General features: G+C 40.6%; 1 protein-coding gene across 5 annotated transcripts; it reads left to right on the top strand.

The window, feature by feature from the left end:
- Positions 1-4,170: 4,170 nt before the first annotated feature.
- EHF (ETS homologous factor) lies at positions 4,171-22,175 on the top strand. Of its 5 annotated transcripts, none has more exons than XM_045015466.1 (9): positions 4,171-4,289; positions 11,238-11,483; positions 13,054-13,113; positions 15,563-15,631; positions 15,722-15,790; positions 17,874-17,876; positions 19,606-19,665; positions 20,985-21,180; positions 22,043-22,175. In XM_045015466.1, the coding sequence occupies exons 1-9, from the start codon at positions 4,193-4,195 to the stop codon at positions 22,140-22,142; spliced, it is 900 nt and encodes a 299-aa protein (XP_044871401.1). In that variant the 5' UTR covers positions 4,171-4,192; the 3' UTR covers positions 22,143-22,175. The 5 variants fall into 5 exon arrangements, with proteins under 5 accessions (XP_044871401.1, XP_044871404.1, XP_044871400.1 ...); XM_045015467.1 differs by lacking the exon at positions 17,874-17,876 and adding an exon at positions 6,228-6,240 and having other exon boundaries at positions 4,193-4,289; positions 11,248-11,483; XM_045015469.1 differs by lacking the exon at positions 15,722-15,790.
- The last annotated feature ends 440 nt before the right edge of the window (positions 22,176-22,615 follow it).

Here is a 22,615-nt window from a genome sequence, read left to right as displayed (position 1 = left end):
AAAGAAAACAAAATAATTCCTGATAAAGTTTGCAGATGGCAGAAAAATTGCAGAAGTGGTAAATAATGAAGAGGACAGGTCACTCAGAATGATCTAGATTGCTTGATAAAATGGGCCCAAGCATACCATGTGCATTTTAATATGGCTAAATGAAAGTGTATACACCGGGAACAAATAATGTAGAATATGGGACTCTATCCTGGGAAACAGAGATTCTGAAAAAGATTTGGAGGTGGTGGATAATCAGCTGAATGTGAGCTCTCAGTGGAACACTCTGGCCAAAAGAGCTAATGCAATCCTGGAATTCATAAACTGGGGAATCTTGAGTAGGAGTAGACCGGTTATTTTACCACTGCATTTGGCATTGAGGTGACTGCTGCTGGAATACTGTATCCAGTTCCGGTGCTCACAATTCAAGAAGGATGTTGATAAATTGGAGAGGGTTCAGAGAAGAGCCACAAGAATGATTTAAGGATTAGAAAACATGCCTTATAGTGTTAGATTCAAGGAGATCAATCTATTTAGTTTAACAAAGAGACGATTAAGGAGTGACTTGATTACAGTCTATAAGTACCTGCATGGGAAACAAACATTTAAATAAAGGGCTCTTTCTTGTAGTAGAGAAAAATATAACACAATCCAATGGCTGGAAGTTGCAGCTAGACAAATTCAGACTGGAAATAAGGCATATATTTTTGACAGTGAGGTTAATTAGCTATTGAAACAATTTACCAAGGGTCTTTGTGAGTTCTCCATCACTGACTATTTTTAAATCAAGCTATGCTCTAGGAAATATGTTGGGGGAAATTCTATGGCCTGTGCTTTACAGGAGATCAGACTAGAAGAACACTATGGTCCGTATGAATAGCTTACAAGTAGAGTCATAGTTTAATAGTTTATGTCTAATTTGGCTTAGTTTTGTTTTATTTGTCTTTTGCAGGGGGCATATGGTTAAACAAACAGAAAGCGGTGTGCCTCCTTCCCCTTAGGGTTTCATACTCTCTGATACTTGCTGTTTGCACATAAATTGCATAGTTTACCCAGACTTATCTCAACTTTGCAACTCTCCCAGCCCTACAAAAGGATTTCAGAACCACCACATGGATTAGAATAATTTGAAATTTGCTCCGTTTTTTCCTGTGCTACTCTCCCCCACATCGCACTGTTTTTCAGCATTATCAATGACACCAAAACGTGAACACCCCTGAAAGATTCAGGTCCAAAATGATGAGGACAATTCACCGTCTAGATCTGCAGATTCATTGGAACAAAATGTGAAAGTGGGGATCAGAGTCATTCAGATTCAGAGCACAGCTATAGTATAATGAAGTAATTTGCATACAGTACGCTCTACAAGGCTCAATGGTTCTTTGTAAATGTGTTTTTCTGAAATGCTGGATCTTCTCCATGGTCAGGGAATGAGTGGTTAAAACTAAATTACAAACATCAGCCTGGAGTGGTCATATGGTCAAGAAGAAAAGGAGAATTTAGCAAACTAATTCATTTAGCACCAAGCGCTGAAGTTGGGACTCAATGAAAAGACTTACTGAAGTCAATAGACTTTTGACGAAGTAGGTCCTTAGGCTTTGGCCCTTGATCCTCCTACTGTGGGTGAAACCAATATTCTGAATCCAAACACCAGAAACTTTGGGACAGTGTGGATTAGGTTAGAATCCAGACCCATACCTCTCCAGCCTATCTCCAATGTTCTCTCCCAGGTACAATTGTATTCCACAGATAATGTTAGAAAGGTGATGCAATTGTTTTGTTTGAAGCAACCCTGTACAGGTACTACTGTGAAAGCATAGCTTTAAGAAGGAATATATATTGGTTTGGTTAATTGTAAAGCAAAATGCTTGGCAATCTGCATATGTTTTAATCTGCACACACAATCTGGTGCTCCTGCCTCAATGCTCATAAAATATTTGGTGCTGTAATGAGGTCTGATGTTACTCAGACTTCACTCATACAATGTTTAATGACTATGAAATATTTTCATAAATAATTAAAAATAAGATGACAAAGAATGATGCAGATGTGTTACTCAGTCAATATGCTCTCAGAGATATGTGACTATATGGATGAATGAATGCATAGCATGTGCTACATAAACCAATCAGTGCTTAAAAGAAACTCTAGATTTTCAATGTTACGTAAGATGAAATATTTGCCTGTGTGGCAAATTATTTTAGAGTCAATTTAATTAAAAGAACACCTTTCATGACACTTTCTCCCCCAGGGTAGCAGATAACTTGGCATTGGTGTGTCTTGAGAATCTGAGGATAAAACCTGTCCTAACTTACTCCATGCATAAACCTATTGACTTCAGTGAAGCTGCACGGGGAATAAATCTAGACAAAATTTATTCCATTTTTTGTTAGAGCTGTGATATCAGAAGTGTACTATCTGAATCCTGCAGATGTTGTAGGTATAAAATTCCCTTTATGCAAGATAAAGTCTGATATGTGGATGGTTATGAAACTGCAGATTCATAGGAAACAGATACCAATTATTAAATCATCCAGGGTTCATTCCAGCAGCCCCTTATTCATGCAAGTAAGGGCTTTAGACCACCTCCTATCAGGGTAGGATTGTTGTCTACATTACATTTCCTAAGGCACTGGTATTTAATACAAAATACCAGCAACATTGTATATTATACATATATATGTTCTTATTGTTCCTTTAAAATTGGTAATTTTCTAATAAGGATTGTTTAATAAAGATAACAGGTGAGGGGTGAATATCCACCCAAGTGATCCTCAGAAAATTATTCATAACCAGAAAATATTCAGGTGTGATTACTTAGGAAAGACCTCTTTCTACCTTCTGTGAGCCCTATCATGCTCCCAATAAAATAAATTGAAATTTTGCCATTGACTTCAATAGGAGTTGGGCCAGAATTAGTGATGTTATCTCATCCAATATACCCACAGTTGAGATACTGTGAAGTGTACTGGACTTTCAATGTTTAGTTTCATGCTTCAATTATTTATAATGCAAAACTGCCGTGCACTTAATCATATTCACCTACCTATCTGACTTTTAAAGTTATAGTTCTAAAAAATAATGGGGCTCTGAAATCAGAAGACAATTTAGAATCACAAATCAGATCATATTTAACATATACTTAACTAACTTGATATAAATCAGCTGCCTTTATAAATGCTTAACATGCTACCTTAAAATATGTTTATGAAACAAACTTTTATGCTTTGCATCATCCAGACTGAGGTATATAATGTACCATATTAAGAACACATATCAGTGGGGAAGTTCCTTACATTCACCATGTGTTCAAATGAAAAGCATGTTTTTATACGTTATTACAAAGGGAACATTGCACAACAAATTTATAGCAGACATGAAAGAGGCTGTTTTGTGTAGCTGCTACAGGCTAGATTCAGGTTTTTTTAAAAAAAAAAAGTCTGTGTGACTCCTTAATAAAATGGTATTTTAGAGTGGTGTTTTTAAGTAACTCTCTGTCCATGGATAATGGCACCTTTCTCTCTCCATTTCTATTATGTGTCCACTTAGTTTTCAAGAGCTTATAACCTGGACTTCTGAGTTTGCTGTGGTCTGAATCTTATAGTCTGCAACAGCCAGATAACAGTGGCTTAAAAACACTCCCAACATAGGTTAGACAAGAACCTGTGCCACAGTGGCAAAAGGATCCATATACCATTACCTCGTAGGGCTTTATGAATGAAGGATTTTCTGTGCATGTATCTCTGGTAGTCTGTTAAATTCATGGTTGCAATTATCAGTTATTCTGAAGTCCAAAATAAAATAGAAAACTAGGTGTTTTTTTAAAAACTACAGCAGTCAGAGTTTATCTTGTGAAATTTCGTTTAAATAAAAAGAAACCGCTTTGTATTTCACTTCACAAAGCTTGGAGCTCTTCCAGCATTGCTCTGTCAGAAGCCGTGCATTTTCATTCTACTCCATTCCTGATCAGAGATTATTCATTTATGGATGGGTGGCTGTAAAAACTTGCCTCATGCATATGAAAATGGTAATGTTTACCACAAGGAGATTTCATTGCAGCTGAAAAGGGGTTGTGGCAACTTGTTCCTTAGCTGGGCTGTGTCTTCTACAAATGGACTTGGCATTGCTCACTTCACCCTCAATGGAATTTTTTGCCACTTGCCTTGCCACTAGCTAAGCAAGCTGTTCGATTTACTTACAGATCATGATTTTGGAAGGAACTGGCAGAATGAGTATCAATTCCAGCAGCAATCTACTTCACCAGCAGCCTTCTTGGACAGATGGATATCCCACATGTAATGGTAGGAGGAATTCAACAATGGTGTACTGTCTATATTTTGGGAAGTGTGTGTGTGTGTGGGTATTATGCCTTTAAATATACATAGGTATAATTTTTGACCTCTGCACTATCCAAACTCCTTTATACTCTATTGGAATTTCACCAGGAGGATGTGTGCCTAGAAATGATGATAATTTGTGGCTTATTACTGGTTCTTTTTCTAAAAGTGAATTTAAGTGCTAATGAAAAGTGCTGGATTGACAGCCCCAAAGTTCCCTCTTCACAGAAAAAGTACAACACGGACAGCAGCAGTGCAAGCTTCACACGCACACTTCTCAACATTCTTCTTTGACCTTGACCTGCAGGGACCACTTGAGAAGGGAGTTCAGTTTTCCTGCTCTTGCAGAGTATTTGCCTTCTCAGCTCAGACTACTAGAACGACAGACTGACACCGAGGGTTATTACCAGTGAGGGGGATTTTTTGTGATATGAAAACCTGTTCAATTCATAATGGACAGAGATGTCCAGTTCCATTTCACATAGGCCACTAAACAGCCATCAGATGGTGAGGGCTTTGGGTCAGTACCAACCCAAGTTCTAGACTAAGCAGTGACTTAGAGCTATAGGTCCTGTTCCATTATTTTCTGAATTCTGAATGGGGGCAGAACTGGGCACCTATATATTATATTAGATACACCTTTTAAGATCTTTCCCCACTACCCAGTACAATGTCACAGTAGTAGCAGTAAACCTTAAAATCAAGCCAGGCAAGCACCTTATATCACATACTAATCACAGTCCTGTAAAATGCTATAACCAAACATGCAGTGAAGATTCTCTCATTCAGAAGTAAAAGGAGCTCTCTTTCTTTTCTCTGTGTGATTCCTAAATACCTGAGAATATATAAAAGTGCCCTTGATAAACACACTAGGTTGCCTTTCATTTTGTCTACAAGGATTCATGGTGAAAATCATGTTTATTTGCCAGCCTAAACTGGTGGGTTCTATTTGCAGGGATTTCTACCTTTGCAATCAATCAGGAATCACTTCCAGTTTTGAATTCACATGAGTCTGAAATTTCAAGTAAACCTGTATCCTCCTCTCTGCAATTCCTTCCACATGCCCATTCTCCTCTCTCAACAAGAGCCCCTCTTTGACCTTTAAAGTCTTCTGGTTTGAGAACTGGTGGCCTGCAAATGTCCTCTACCCCTTTCTAAGGCTGAAGCCTGCAGGGACAGAGGCAACTACCTTTCTCAGGTTCTTCAGAGGGTGCCCAGTGGCTTCTAAATCCCATTGTTACTTTCTGGAGCCCTCTACATAGTAATTAATTCCCCACAATCCTGCAACTGCAGACTGCAAACGGTTCTGCACCCACTGCAATCTGCTCCTGAGATACCCCTCATTCCCCGGCATTGGTAGCTAGGGAAACTTAGGGATTATATTACTAACATTTCTCACAACCACTTTGTATATTCTTGTTTTTGGCTAGAATATGCAATACTGGATCCGTGCCCAGGATGGAAGGCTCATACAGTAAAGCTGGTTCTTGACAATTTTTTGACTTGCAGAGCAGGAGCTTGAAAATTCCCCCTTTGTCCCCACCGCTCAGCCAAATATAGAGCTGGAATTTTAAAACATAGATGACATTTCAAATTTTAAAAAATTGAATTTAACGTTTTAGAAAAAAAATCACTCATTTTTTCCCCCTTATCTCTCATGATCTCCAGAGTCCAACACTGAGATATGTGGGGGCTGAAATATGCTGTCCTTAGTATTGTCTATTGGCGCTTCATTCCACCTTGTTTAGCTCAGTATGGCTGGGGTGAACCTTTATTAAGATGGGAGCTGAGGGATTATCTATGGGACTTTCTGGCAAATTTAATAATTCTAACTAACACATAAACCTTATCTGATTAATAGCCCATCTTTATATAGTGCTACTCTGCTTTGCCTACATGGAGCTTTTTCATCGAGGCAGCAAAGTGGTCTTGCTCTGGTCCCTTTTTGACTATATATTTGTTTTTGTAGTGTTTTCACCAACATTTCAATTTTCAGAACTATATGTAAAAACATTAGGGGCCCACACCATCATTTTGTGGGCCTTAAAATTAGGATTCCCATTCTCTGATATTATCAGAAATATCTGGTTTTAATGTGAAATTCTGATGAAGTGAAAAAAGCATTTTGCCCACCTTCAGACAGAATTAGAGTTTTATTGTTTTTAATCTGAAACTGGCAAAATTTCACCCCTGCTTTTGGGGATTTTTTTTTAACCAAATAGAATTTATTCACAGAAAGAATAGAAAGGTATAGTATGTGCGTCTTCTATTTTAGCTTTAGATTTTAAGCTTTTTGGAGCAAGGATCTTGACCTCCTCTATGTATGCAAAGTATCTAGCACACTCTAGATGTTAAATAAATATAAATAATATAAATAGTAATATTTAGTTAAGCAATGAGAATACTGTATCAATGTTGTACATAGACAGTGCCACATTGTCAAAGACAGAAACAAACAAATTCATAGAATTCAGGGTCATAAGGGATCACTATGATCACCGAATCTGCCCTTGCATATGACACAGGCCATAGAATTTCACGCATTAATTGCTGCATTAAGCCCATATCTTGTAGATGAGCTACAGCAAATTGGCCTTTCCTTATGCCCCCACCGTCCCCTGCTAAAATCTTGTTCATATCCTAATGAACTTGACTGCTGAAACTCACACCTACTTGGCATCCCTGCTTCTCAGATTTTTGCCACTCCAGTATTCAAATTATTGCTGCAAAAGTCATCTTCCTCTCCTATTGCTCCGATTGATCCCTCTCCTTGGATCCCTCTTTTTAGTTTCTTGCTCCTTACTGCATCAAATTCAGGTTCCCTATCCTCATCTCTAAGGTCCTGAAAATTCTCATCCCTACCTGCATCTGCTCTCATTTCCCACTACTTCCCCTGTGCTCTTTCCAATAATAGTTTGTCTCCTTTCCCCAAGTTGCACCTCATGCCTTTTTCACACTATAAACTATGTCTGGAACTATCTGATTGTCCTCGTTTTCCAAGCACCTTCTCTCTCCTGCTTCAAATTCTTCCTTCAACCCCAGCTCTTCAAGCAGTCCTGCTTTTGTTTTTAACTCTCGAACAATCCCAACACATCCTCCCCTCTCTTGCCTTGTGTCTGCTTGTCCTGGCTTATCTAGGTTGTAAATTCTTTAGGGCAGGAAATATATCCCTTTATCAGGGCCAGACTCTGATATGCTTATTCACTGAGTAGTCCCTGACTCTGTGAGTAGTCTCATTTACAGAAGAGGTTACTGATCAATATGAATAAGTTCTGGTGTGTGTTTGTGTATAAAGTGCTGTGCAAATGTACAACATTGTATACACATTCTTAATATTAATATCTGTTATTACATATTAATATAGTCAATATTTTCACCACTACATTGTGCACACTAACTTTTGCACACACAAATCTCAGGGTTGGCCTTATGATTTACACCTTCCCAAGCTGCCAGATGTATAAATCAGGCTATGAGTTGCCTCTCATTGAATTACTTTCCATTCCAGTCCTTCTGCCAGAGATTAGACAGCCCGTGAGTGGTCAAGTCAGTGCAGGATTGTTTCTCTCCTCCCCACACCACACGCAGTATCCCCAGCAATTGTTTGTGGTGCTTGTGCTCGCCTTGGTAAATTAGGACATAGACTCATAGAATCACAGGACTAGAAGGGACCTGAAGAGGTCATCTAGTCCGGTCCCCTACACTCAAGGCAGGACTAAGTATTAGACCATCCCTGACAGGTATTTGTCTAACCTGCTCTTAAAAATCCCCAATGATGGAGATTCCACAACCTCCCTAGGCAATTTGTTCCAGGGCTTAATCACTCTCATAGTTAGGAAGTTTTTCCTAATGTCCAACCTTAACCCCCATTGCTGCAATTTAAGCCCATTGCTTCTTGTCCTATCCTCAGAGGTTAAGGAGAACAATTTTTCTCCCTCCTCATTGTAACGACCTTTTATGTTCTTGAAAACTGTTATCAGTTCCTTCCTCAGTCTTCTCTTCTTCAGACTAAACAAACCCATTTTTTTCAATCTTCCCTCATAGGTCATGTTTTCTAGACCTTAAATAATTTTTGTTGCTCTTCTCTGGACTTTCCCCAATTTGTCCACATCTTTCCTGAAATGTGGCACACAGAACTGACCACAATATTCCAGTTAAGGCCTAATCAACGTGGAGTAGAGTGGGAAAATTACTTCTTGTGTCTTGCTTAAAATACTCCTGCTAATACATCCCAGAATGACGTTTGCTTTTTTTGCAACAGTGTTACACTGTTAACTCATATTTAGCTTGTGATCCACTATGACCCCCAGATCCCTTTCCACAATACTCCTTCCTAGGCAGTCATTTCTCATTGATTGTTCCTTCCTAAGTGGAGTACTTTGCATTTGTCCTTATTGAATTTCATCCTATTTACTTCAGACTATTTCTCCAGTTTTTCCAGATCATTTTGAATTTTAATAATATCCTCCAAAGCACTTGCAACCCCTCCCAGCTTGGTATCATCCGCGAATATCGACATCTCAGTCATAGGTGTGTGCACGGGGTGTGCCAGGTGTGCCCAGGCACACCCTAATGCAGGGGTGGGAAAATGGCCCCACTCTCCTGGCACCGCAAGCCACGGGGTCTGCGGTCCCGGGCCGGAGCGCCCAGCCCAGCGCAGCAAGCCGCTGGCCCCTCCTCCGCCTTCCCCCCCTCCCCTGGAGCCATGCAGCTGCGTGCACAGCGCTCTGGGGGCCAGGGCTGCACACTCCCGCGGGGCAGTGTTTGGCTCCATGGGGAGGCAGACACGCTCCCCGCTCATTCAGAGCCCTGCCACTGTGTGCGCATCATTCTGAGGGGCAGGGCTGCCCGCTCCTGCGGGGCAGCGTCTCTGGCTCTGAGTGGAGCAGAACATGCTGCTAGGAGCCTCATGGTAAAGGGTCCGGGGCCCGGCGGGATGGATATGGGGTGGAGGCAGTCAGGGGACAGGGAGAAGGGTGGGTTGGATAGGGGGTGGGATCCCGGGGGTGGTGGTTAGGGGCGGGGGGTCTCTGGAGGGAGCAGTCAGGGAGCAGGGGGGGTTGCATGGGGCATGGGATTCCCGAGGTCTGTCAGGGGGCGGGGAGTAGATAGGGATCAGGACAGTTAGGGGGAAGTTAGGGTGGGGGTCTCTGGAGGGGGTGGTAGGGGACAAGGAGCTGGGGGGGTTTGGATGAGTCGGGAGTTGGGGGGGGGGTCTGTCAGGAGGCAGGGGTGTGGAGAGGGGTTGGGGCAGGCTGGGGGGGTTGTATGGGTCACGAGTTCAGGGGGTCCTGTCAGGGGACGGGGAGTGGTTGAATAGGTATGGGAGTCCTGTGGGTCTGGCTGGGGGTGTGGATAATGGTCAGGGCAGTCAGGGGACAGGTAGGGGGTAGGGTCCTAAGGGGGCAGTCAGAGGACAAGGAGCAGGGAGGCTTAGATAGGGGATGGGATCCTGGGGGGCAGTTAGGGGCAGGGGTCCCAGGAGGGGGTAGTCAGGGGACAAGGAGCGGTGGGGGTTGGGGTTCTGAGGGGGGCAGTCAGGGGGCGGGAAGTAGGAGGGAGTGGATGGGGGCATGACGGGAGCAGACTAGGGCAGGGCTCCCTGGGTGCACACCCTAATGAAATGTGCTGCGCACGCCTATGATCTCATTACTCCAGTGGAAGGGTATCGACATCTCATTACCCCATTGACAGGGTATCGACATCTCATTACTCCAGTGGAAGGGTATCGACATCTCATTACCCCAGTGGCGGGCACAAATCCTTTTTGCACACTAAGATTCTAGCATCTTTAATACAAATTATTGTCATGAAAGAACATAACAGAGGCTGTTCTGGAGGATTTGGCCAACCAAAAAAGAATCTCAATGTTCAGTAAAACCTCTGAGGAACAAATTAGGAGTCTTGCATATTAAGAGATCTATTGAGGTATCTCCAAACACAAGGCAGGAGTTGTTTCTCTGCCTTTACTAGGATGCCAGCTGTGCTACACAGCTGATGTTTGTTGGTGGTTATATATGATAGATTTTACTATGTAATAATATACCTTTAAATAGACATTTATTTAATCATTAGTGGGCTAGATCCTGAAGTCCATATTCAGCATTTATCCAGTCCTTATTCAAGCCAAACTCCCACTGATCTCAAAGGGTGTTTTGCCCGAACAAGAACTGCAGGATTTGGCCCATCATTATTATACACACTTCAAAGTTGCCTTCTCCCATGTGGGTGTCAAGACATCTATGCTCTAATATTTTCCCCACCTGTAGAGCTTTCCACCCAAGAATTTGAAAGCATGTTACAAACATGAACAAATTAATTCCCACAATACCCTAGTAACCTAGGTTAGTTTGATTCTTTCCATTTTACAGATTGAGAAGCTGAGTCAAAGAGCATTAAGGTGACTTGCTCAAGGACAATCAGCAAATCAGTGTTAGGGACTAGGAAGAGAATTCAGATCTGCTGGCTTCCAGTGATGTGGTTTAAGCACTAGACCAGGGGTCAGCACCCTTTCAGAAGTGGTGTGCCGAGTCTTCATTTATTCACTCTGATTTATGGTTTCACATGCCAGAAATACATTTTAATGTTTTTAGAAGGTCTCTTTCTATAAGTCTTTAATATATAATTAAACTATTGTTGTATGTAAAGTAAATAAGATTTTTAAAATGTTTGAGAAGCTTCATTTAAAATTAAATTAAAATGAAGAGCCCCCCAGACTGCTTACCAGGACCCGGGCAGTGTGAGTCCCACTGAAAATCAGCTCACGTGCTGCCTTTGGCACGCATGTCATAGGTTGCCTCCCCCTGCACTAGACCATGCTTTCTTTCCTGTACACAGCACATAGACATTCTGTGCCCAGTATTACTGTTGTGTTAACAGATAGAGTGAATACATAATATTTCTCTTTCCCAGTGCCTGGCAGTTTCTATGGAACTCAGTGGCATGAGATACACCCTCAATACTGGACCAAGTACCAGGTGTGGGAGTGGTTACAGCATTTCCTGGATACCAACCAGCTAGATGCCAACTGCATACCTTTCCAGGACTTTGACATTGATGGCGAACATCTGTGCAGCATGACTTTGCACGAATTCACCCATGCAGCTGGGACAGCCGGCCAACTTCTTTACAGCAACCTTCAGCACCTAAAATGGAATGGTAAATATACACTAGCGCATGGACAGGACAGGACTGCAACCACAGTTTTGTGAATTCTGGGTTGATCTAAGGCGACTTATGTTCCTCAGCCTTGCAGTGACTGAAGCTCTACTCGTGACGGGTTTAAGAGTTTCCCAGGAGTGCAACTTCATTTCTGCAGAGCTCCTAGGAGACACAGGACTGAAACTCCTGGTTATCCCCCACTTCACTAAGGTCTTACCTGGTCCACAAGACATTAGTCAATTTAGCAATATTGGGAAAAGACATGAAAACAGATGGGATGTTTTATCAGTAAAGACAAAGGTTTTTATTTATTAACAGGTAGCCCACATTCTTATATTGCAGAAAGGAGCTCTGTAACCCACTGATGCTCAGGAGATTCGTAGGTGTGCAGAAGTGTAGAACTCCCTTCCATGCTTTTGAGGCCTCATATAGCAAGAAGGCAACTCATTCTGTTGAATGACTGAAATAGATGAATGCAGGGTAGTTGTAGCTGTGTCAGTTCCAAGATATTAGAGAGGGTGAAGTAATATCTTTCATTGGACCAACTTCCATTGGTGAGAGAGAGATACATCAACTCAAAGTGGCACCAGTCCCTTCTAGCACAACAGATGCAAAACCTGTAGACATATCTCTGCTCTACAATGATCAACACCCCCACAACATACCTTTCAAGATCCATGGATCCTACACATTCCATATTACAACATGTGGTGTACCTCATCCAGTGCACTAAATGCCCCAATAACTGTGTGGGTGAAACAAGACAATCACTATACTCTCGAATGAAATCAGACAGGAAAATGATAAAAGACAAAAACACCCTATCACCTGTGGGTGAACACTTCACAAAACACTCACTCTATATCTGACCTATGAGTCACCATCCACAAAGAAAACCTGCACAACACTTTCAAAAGATGAGCTTGGGAGCTTAACTTCATAATTCTGCTAGACACTAAAAATCATGAACTGAACAGAGACACTGGATTTATGGCTTATTACAACAATCTGTAACCCACTAACCCCTCTTTTTGTCCTGTGACTTCTGGGGTGTTAATGGGCCACTCTACCTTGACTGGTCCCTTAGAATATGTGCTAACTACTTATGCCAAACAAACAATCTGTTCCACCTTGCATTTAGCTGTGATGCTCAGAGTACCTTTCCCAGAGCTGAAGAAGAGCTCTGTGTGCTTCAAAAGCTTGTCTCTCTCACCAACAGAAGTTGGTCCAATAAAACAGATTACCTGACCCACCGTCTCTGAAACAGATGTAGTAAGGTAAAAATGACAGACTCTTCCTTCCTTCTATCCATTGACCTGACACTTCCCATTTCCAGTCATATCATAGTAATTTAGCAGATTCACACTAAGAAGTTAAATGAGGAGTTCATAGGGTGTGGGCAGAGGGTGTGTGTGTGTGTGTGTGTGTGTGTGTGTGTGTGTGTGTGTGTGACCTCATGTCTTTTCAAAATAAGCCCTTTGGTATCGATCCCTGCTTGAAGCCCTATCTTTCCTGTGTGTGCTGTGTGCATAATTACACATCCCCTCTCCCATGCAATCTCTTGCAGGTCAGTGTGGCAGTGAAATGTACCCATCACATAATGTCGTTGTAAAAACAGAACAAACAGGTGAGTAATAGCAATTGTTATGGTGTGTCAGGTAACTTGACTTTACCTGGATGTCAATGATCAAGGAAAATAGCTGCTAAGATAAAGTTCATAGTGGATGTTTTAGCAACAGCTTCACTTAAATACCAAAACAAGTCTGTTTTCCAGAGAAGAGGTCATTAAATAATGGAGATGAAATTAAAACTGAGGTTTCTAAAATGTCGGTAAATTCTCTTTACTGAATCTCTGAGGTCTCACATTGTACCAGAAACACTAGATTGCATAGGGTTACTTGAGTTAGGACACCTCTAAAATGTCACCTGATCAGTATCTTCATCTTCCTCCAAACACAGTTTGCACAATTTTGGCTCATAACTTCCTCCCTGGGGCTTGGTTTTATTGTTAAAAAGAACTACAATGGAACAACACAAAATCAAGCTGAAGTCTTCTCCTCAACTTTGGCCATTTTCAGGGTTCCTTTCCAAGAATGGCTCAGCTCACACTCCAGATCTTCTCTCTACATAGCCACTCTCAAATCCCTTATATGTGGGTGTGTTAATGAGCCACTGCCATACCCACATACTATTTCCCAGAAGAATCAACATCAGTTTACAGCGTGAAGTGTTTCAGACAGCCTATTTCATTCATCTAGTCTATTGCCTTTTCCCTGTGGCATAGAATATGGCTAGGCACAGATCAAGGCAGGAATTTAGAATTTTTGGTATATGTTCCCCTTGGTCAGAGCTGGGTCAGACAGAACAGTGAGACACAGACAGAGGAAGAATAGCAGGTAACAGTCCTGTGTATAGCTGCAGGTTGTCTTTCTGCTGCAGGGGAGTTACCTGTATTTGAGTTGGAGAAAGGAAAGGTCTTCTATATGAGAAAGATAAAATCTCTGAGGAGGAATCCCCAATATCTTTGTGGATCTTGGCCTGATTAAGTGTTAATCCACCCCTCAGTACAGATACACAAGGCCAGCACAAAGTATTCATCTGAAGACTGTGCAAATATGAAAGCCTTGTGTATTGACTTTTTTTTATGGTGGTCACTTCCCCACTATTAAAAACTATTGCTGGATTGGGGCTGGTGCAGTGGGGCTGTGGTGATGCTCTGCTCATTGCCACATGAAAAGCCCAGGTTAAATTACCCAGGCACGGTCAGTATGTCCATGAGCTGGCAGGGGCTGGGCGTGCTGCTTTTTTGAGGATGGGAGAACTTGATATGGCTACACGCCAGCTCCTTGTGATGAGATAGAAATGAAGTTGGTGGGTTCAGAGGGGAATCCTATCTGGTCCTACTAAGTCAAGGAAGGTTGCCTCAGTGTGGATGCTAGCACAGCTGTAAGTGTGAGGCCAAATAATCTCCCCAAGCTTTAGCTGGGTAAGGTTTATTTTCAGAGACATCAGTGGGTGGATCAGATGTCCAAACAAGAAAAGGGTGTGCGCTACTGTAAGAACATGGGCTCGGGATGCCCCAACTTGTAGCTATGAGTTCTAATGCCTGCTAAATTCCCATGTCATAAATGTTAATGCAGCCAAACAAGATGATTTAGCTAGTGACTCATTTTCAGTTTCCAACTGCATTAACTTGAAAAAAGAAATAAATCCCAAATTTGAGTCTTATGCTTCATTGCCTTTGACTTGGAAAGAGAAAGAAAGACAAGCTTAACATCTCTGGCCTGAAAAGTTGTAATGCAAAAAGCATCATGATTTCACCAGCTGCTGACAAGAAAATCAAATGTGTGCAGATTATGAGTCTGCTATTATAACATTCCATTGAATTTTCCTTGTATTGTATGAAGCACTACGAGTCTAAGGGTGGCTTTAAAAATCTTCCATATTTATGTGTTATGCATTTTGTGCCCAATAAGATGTCCTTTAGGTTAAGGATATATGTAAATTTAGCACCAGTCCCTCAATAGAGATTCTGCATTGGTATCTAATAATATAAAATGGGACCCACATAGAAGGTTGAACTTTCAGTTATATCATGTTTTTTTTAATGAACTGATATGTCACCTAATTAAAGGGAGCCTTGGCCTCAGTAAGGGCTTCTGGGCACTACCATAATACAAACAAAGAATAAACCTTAATTTCTTCAATTCTACTAGAATGCTGAATTGTTGAGGACACAATAATTTCCATAGCAACAAATCATAATGTCACACACTTCACTGCTGGGTTAGGCAGGAAGAAGAGCTGGTCTCCCATTGGAACACACACAGTTGAAATATTACCTGAGAGAATATTAGAAACATACAGGCCAAGACAAAGTATTTTTTAAAAATTAATGTTCTGTATTAACAAATTCGCCATAGTGTACAAGCAACTTGCATGTTTTTTTCCTCCATGGTCTTTTATTTGTCACATTTCTCTTACTCCTACTGGTTCAGTGTCTCATTGTTACTCACCTCACTGCTGGATAGTATTCTTTTACTGATATAGACTTTCCTTTTGGTCCCTATCTTCAGATCCGTCCTTAATGGCCTCCTGGAAAGAAGAGAATTATATGTATGACAGTGGTTATGGTAGCACAGTAGGTAACTAACATCACAATGCTTCAGGCATTTATGAAGTGTTTTATTGTGGTAAGAGATGTTAACATTAAACTTTTTCTTTTTAATTCCCAGAGTTATTGGACAGTAAAACTTTCTGTCGTGCACAGATTTCCACGACTACTACCAGTCACCAGCCTCTTGGTAAGATCTTAATTCTATTGCTGATCATTTGTATCACATACCCTAGAATTACTGCTATATAAAAGTCTTCTGTTGCAGGTCTGAGTGTAGATATCCAGTAGCTTTAAACTAAGCAATACTGATGTTAATATTAGCTATTTTAGCAATCCTAACTAAATAGTTATTTAAAAGGTGCTCTGCTCTCCTCTCTTTGTCAAGAAAAAAAGAACATCAAATAAACAGTAACTTCAGGGTGACTCCCCATATCTTTTCAAGTGACTGACTCAAGGTGGAAGAGACACTGTTAGAAAGATAAGATGTCCCTATCCTGTCATAACCTGTTGTGTGGTGTGGCTGTGCACAACTAAGGGATTGCCTCATCCCACCTCAGAAGTGCACTTCAGTGGTGAGCAAAGTGATTCATATACAGGTATCAATGGCCAGATATGGTGTTACATCAGCACAGAGTGGCCATAGGCAGGCATAAGTCTCCTCTACTGAACTGCAACAGAGCAGGGGGTGTTCCCGGACATACTTCCCAGGCAGCTTTCCCAAAGCTTCAGTGGATCACCTACTCCAGCCCTATGGTGCCTCTGCACGTCATGTCCACAGCGTGCCATTTTACCCCTTTGATGGCCTCTTTGCACCTCCTGAGTAGTATAAAGAGGATGTAATAGGAATATAATCTGCCTTTTTGTAGGCAATTGAGATAGTGGGTGAGTGACAGGTGCATGGGGAGTAGAGAGTGGTAAAAGCATAAGTGAGTGGTGGTGGGTAGACACATGAAAATGTGGCAAGCATGATTTAGAGGTGGCAGCTGTGGGCAGGAAGTGAGGAAAGGGAAGAGAGAAAAGTGATGGGAAGAGAAGAAAAGAAGAGAGATTGGAGAATGGGTAAAAGAGGGGAAAGAAGAGAGAGAAGGAAGGAGAAAGATTAGAAGAAAAAGTCGATATTGACAAGAAGCAAGGACTCTTGAGGGAACATGGGGAAGGAGGGGAGAAAACATAAGGAAAGAAAAGGGGGAAAAGAGAAAGTAATCTAAAGAGAAACAAATACTGAAAAAGAATCAAAGGTAAAAATAATATCAGGGTGAGAGAGAGAGAGAAAGAGAGAGAGAAAAGAAAGGTGAAAGAACGAGATATGGGAAGAGATGGAAAGAAGAAAGGCAGTGTGACTACACTCCTCCCACTGCCTCTGCAGCTCCCCACTGAGACTCATGCTGGGTACTATCCAGTTCATTTGCCCACTGGGCCCTCATCCTTAAACTGACCTGAAACAATTAAAGGGCAGATTACAATAACAGTATCTGCATGTGCATGCTCAGCGTGGCCCTCACCTAGAAGCACAGCAAGGCTTGCCAAGGTGACGTGCGCTTTAAACAAATGCATTCAGCAATAAATGTAAAAAACCCCCACCAAACCCAATTGCTTTTTCTCTTGCCAACGCCCATTCTCATAAAATGGCTGCCAGCTCTTCAGAGCTTTCTGACAGTGCTGGGAATCAGCAGGATTCTTGGCTTTGGTGTGTGTATATGCTGACTTGTTGAGCCTAGAGCTAGGGTGGCACGCCAAGGGCACAGCCTGTTGTAAAAACTAAATTTGTATATCCCATAAAGAAGTAGCTCATTCCTGAATCATATGCAAATAATGTGAAATCTTTTGTCACAAGTTTTGCAAGGCAGCTTTGCTGAAACGGCATCATAATTCTTTTCATCTGTCAAGCCCCAGCCTTCAAATGTTGTGTGCTCAGAACAGGGCTCCGTGGAAGTGTAAAGGCAGAATGGGAGGCTGTTTACACAGGTGTAATAAAGAATAAATCACTAAGTAGAAGGCAATTGACTTTCATTGAATAAATTACCAGCTAAGTTGAATATACAAAGCTATTTTAAGCTAAATAGGGGATTCTAAAATCAGGTGGTTTTTTTAATAATTGTATTTTTAGGTAAAACTATCTACAAATTAAGGACCTGACTCTGCAGTCCTTAATCAAGACAAAAGTCCCACTGACTTTTGATATACAGTTGAGTGACATCCATGGGAGCTTAACATGGATAAAGTCAGCAAAATCAATTGAATTTCACAAGCTCAGTGACTTCCAGCACAAGCTGGTGCTCTCTGAAAGTGGGCTGGCAAGTAAACAGTGAGCTCTCTAAAAGTGGGCAGGATATATAAACATGAGCCCAGAGCTGATTTGCAGCTGTGAGTCAAGACCATGCTATATCAGACTTAAAACAGGGTAGGCCTGGACAGTCCTCTCTGCCCTGAGTAGAGGTGAGCAAAACCTTGTGTGAAACATTTTTTTCACACACACAAAAATGCAAATTTGGGTTAATCGAAACCATTCACAAATTTAGACCAATTTTGGCAAATTGTTTTGGTCAGAATGTTTTTTTCCAGAAATGTCAGAAAGAGTTCATTTCAGCATTTATGAAATAAAACATTTTGACTTTTTGTTTTTGGAATTTCCCTCGGTTTTATTTTTAAAATAATTTAAAATTTATTAAAAACACTCAACATTGAAAGTCATTTGTTTTAACATTTTGGTTCACCAAAAATGTCACAACACTTTCATCCAGGCTGACCTGAAATTATTATTTATTTTTTTTCAATGTTTCAGGCCTGCATCTAGACCTAATATTCAGTTTTCTGGACAACCCTACTTCTGAGTTCATATTTTCAATTGGTTGTAGAGTACAGTATGTCTGTAAATATTTTTGCACCCATTTTTTTTAGACACAATTATTGCAGATGCATGTGCTAATCAGGCAAGATTTTATGCAAATAGATATTTACATTAAGTCATTTGCACATGCAAATCCTGCGTTCCATGCAAAATTATGGTAATTGTGAATACTTAGCCACAGGAAAAACATGCATGAGTCTTAAGCATTTACTTTATGGAATTCAGGCACTAAATATCCTGCAGAGCAAGCACAAGGGGGACTTATAATTAGAATTGTTTCATAGACCTTGTGAAAGGTCTCAGCCTGATTAAAAGAAACCATTTGTGTTAATGTCAGTAATAGATTCTGATTTTGTTAATTTCCAAGAAGGTGACTACTAAACACAGAAATATCATCTTCTAGTTAGGTGATAAGAAATGAATAAATACAACTTCTTTATTCTTTATTTTTTCTGAGGAATGGCTTGAGCTAGAAATCTGGTGCCTTTTAAGAGTGTTTACAGGCAAAAATGTTGCACTGATGAGAAGTAGCATGTTCTTGTGGCTTATAGCTGTAAAATAAAATATATGTGCCCAGCTGTCAAAAATTCCTAACACCAGCTTGAGTTCTGGGACTACTCGGCTTTCATTTATTTACTTAAGAACAATGCCTTGTCAGATAATTCTCCATTTAGGCAGGTGGGTGTACATTACATTAGTACCAGTACATACAATTCACATTAGATCATCTATAGAACAACCAAAAAAAAAAAGCCCCCAAAGTTACATGCTACAGCAAAGTCTGGGCCACAATGGGAGGATTCAGGATAGCTTTTATATATATATATGATCTTCTTATTTTTCATTCTGACATACACGGTGCAAGGGACATGGGGTGAGGTATTTATTATCTAATTAACATGTTCAGAGTCAACTGTATACCTCTGTATTTGTCTTTTATTCATCAATGATCTCTTTGTGAAGTGTAGCCTGGCTGATTAAAATATAACCCAGAAAGCAAAAATAACCCCCGGATTACTCATTTAGTTTTTGAAAGATGATTTTCTTTAAAACAGGCAATTATTCATTGTTGTGGTTTTTATTTTTTAATCTGCTAGTCAATAGAAAACCTTTAGCCAAGTTTATGAGAATAATTTCATTTTCATCCTCTGCAGAGTCTTCAGATGAGAAAAAAACACATGATCATCCACCAAAGTCCCACACCAAGAAGCACAGTAAGTCAACTACTTATGGCAACACTGGTGGCTTGAATAATGGCCCCGAGACAGTACAAGTTTAGGTTCAAGTTTTGGGAGAAAAAGGAAGCAACAGAAAGAAAGAGCCCAGTTTCAAAGCAAATGGGTCAAATGGAGCTACACTGATTTACACCAGCTGAGGATCTGACCAACTGCCTTGTCCAGGGTAGTGTAGAAGTTCCAAATAATGCTCTAATCAATAAGGACCTTTCAGAAACCCAGAATTAGATGAACGTTTACTGTGTTCTCCTTTAAGACATGATTGCTGGGTTGAAAAGAAGTTAGGAGATGTCTTGGCCCCCAGAACTATCTCCTCTCTGAGAAATTCAATCCTTGCAATGCCCTTGGCTCATCCCTCCACTAAGGAAGGATTCATTATCCACATCCATTATGGAGATTTAAGGTTACACCCTGGGTGTGCAAATATTTCCATCCATGTTGGCAAATAGGTCATGAACATATCCTCCTTACTAGTCTTTAGTCGGGGAGAACGCCACAGCTTTCTGGGCAAATCATTCCAAGTGATTTTCCTTCCTGAATGGGTGTAAGTGCCAAAAGTCATGGTGTAGAAGTATAAAGCATCAGAGCAGCGGTCTGAGGTATGTGGCTTCAACAGGGTACACACTTGATAGGATTAATGCAAAGTGCTGAGCTTTGTAATATGAAACAAAGACTGGCTTAGATGCCATTTTTCTGTTTTGCATCCAACTTTCTGAGGGGGAGTTGGTGCGGTATTTTGCTGCAGCTTTACAGAGATATGCAAATCTTTGGGGAGCTATTCTGAAGATAACCTCAATTTGAGAAATGTCAAAATTACTGCTTTATGCAGTGTAGTTGTAGCTGTGTTGGTCCCAGAATATGAGAGAGACAAGGTGGGTGAGGTACAATTTTTTTTGGACCAACTTCTGTTGGTGAGAGAGACAAGCTTTCTACCTTGAATGGTCCCTTAGACTATGTGCTAAACAATGCTAAACAATCTGTCCCACCTTGCATTTAGCTGTGACCCTTGGAGTACCTTTCCCAGACCAGGAGAAGAGCTCTGTGTGGCTCGAAAGCTTGCCTCTCTCACTAACAGAAGTTGGTCAAATAAAAGATATTACCTCACCCACCTTGTCTCTTAGATTACTGCTTTACACATCTCAGACAATGTACATGGAAGTCTGGAGGCATAGTCAGATTGTGGTTTCTATGCAGACAAGTCATTTTCTGTGAGCAACCTACCATACCAAAATAAAACAAAAACAAAAACAAAAAAGTACCCCAGAGAAAGTCTTTCTGTTTCTTCCATCTTCTTTCAGATCCTCGAGGAACTCACCTCTGGGAATTTATCAGAGATATTCTCCTGAATTCAGAGAAGAACCCAGGATTAATAAAGTGGGAAGACCGGTCTGAAGGTGTCTTCAGGTTTTTAAAATCTGAGGCGGTGGCTCAGCTCTGGGGAAAGAAGAAAAACAATAGCAGCATGACTTATGAGAAACTCAGCCGGGCCATGAGGTAGCATGAGTTGAGAAAACATTAATCCTGGAATAATTAAAGAGATATTGCATCAATTTGGAATCTTGTTAATTTTAAAAAATGATTACAAGTAATTTAATTGGTTACGTCTGCCATCTGAATTCGATTATTGATTTTGAGGGGGTTATAATTACATTTTCTTATTTTTTAAGTGTTTTTGTCTCCCCTTGTTGCTGTGTGAACAAGCCACACAAACAGGTGAAACTAACTGTTATAGAAGGTTAAACACAAAAGGTAAAACTCACCCCTCTGAAAAGGAACCAGCTCAAGACCTTGTCACTACTAAACTCAAAGGATTTAAATTGGGCCTAAGCAATGCATAAGCAGTATTGCCAACCTGAACATAAGTCAAGCCCCCCAAAATAATGAGATTGGCTTAAAAATCATGGGATCCTTTTGATGTTTACATTTTCAAGCTTTTCTCTGCACCCAGTAGGGCTAGAAACTTCTTTTTTGTTTTAAATGAAAGCTGAGATTCTTTCCTGATCACGGGATTCCAGAAGCTGGCACTTTTACAGAAACGTCAGATATCATGAAACTTGTGATACAATTACAAGAGTTGGCAACACTGAATAAACTATGAGCTGGTGTTTCTGAAAAGTGGCATAATCCACTCAAGGTGCAGGCAAATGTATAAACTAAAACAAAGTAAAATAAAAAAGAGATAAGCTGTTTTCTCTAATCTCTTTCAGTCACAATAACCTTAGATATTACTTGTAATAAAAGTAGTTAAAACATGTTCAGTTACAAGTATGATTTCTTAGTTGACAGTGTTCCTTAAAGACTATTCTCAACTCTAATGCCTAGTATCAAATCTATTTCTTTTTTTTCCTTTTAACAGATACTATTATAAAAGAGAAATACTGGAGCGTGTGGATGGCCGGAGATTAGTCTATAAATTTGGGAAGAATGCCCGTGGCTGGAGAGAAAATGAGAATTGAAGATGTCAGCAAAAACAGCAGCAAAATCTTCTGGACGTAAATATTTCAAAGACTATTCTCTTCTATTTATGTACCAAAATGGGAGGAAAACCCCCCTACTTCTAACAGGAAGAAGGAACACTATCATTGGTGTCAAAATTATTTTAGTTGAAGTATGTCCTGTATGGGGGGAAAATGTACACAGTTTTCTGTGATATATGGTAACATATGATTGTGATTAATTTTGACATCTTGTGAAGTTTTTTTTATATAGTGCAGGAGTAATGTGATTTATGACAATGCTGTGAGTCATGCAAGTAAAGGTGGGAATCATGGGGCATTATGTATTTTTATGAGTAAAAGAATTTAAAATAAGGCAGCCTGCTTTCTGCACATGAGAAAAATAATAAGTTCCAATGCTGCTTATCTTTGTAAGAGGACTCAAGGGCAATTGTTCAGTTCAGATCATATTATTTCAACTATGGATACCTGTG

Source organism: Mauremys mutica, chromosome 4, assembly GCF_020497125.1.
Source record: "Mauremys mutica isolate MM-2020 ecotype Southern chromosome 4, ASM2049712v1, whole genome shotgun sequence".
In the NCBI taxonomy this organism is placed as follows: Eukaryota; Metazoa; Chordata; order Testudines; family Geoemydidae; genus Mauremys; species Mauremys mutica.
The sequence above is the reverse complement of the archived record's forward strand: the minus strand, read 5'-3'. Positions and strand labels throughout refer to the sequence as shown.

Bases quoted from the DNA above. Each gene is read 5' to 3' on its own strand.
- EHF (XM_045015466.1), top strand. From the start codon at position 4,193: ATGATTTTGGAAGGAACTGGCAGAATGAGTATCAATTCCAGCAGCAAT. The intron at 4,290-11,237 runs GTAGGAGGAATT...TCTCTTTCCCAG, and splicing joins TGGATATCCCACATGTAATG to TGCCTGGCAGTTTCTATGGA. The intron at 11,484-13,053 runs GTAAATATACAC...AATCTCTTGCAG, and splicing joins TCAGCACCTAAAATGGAATG to GTCAGTGTGGCAGTGAAATG.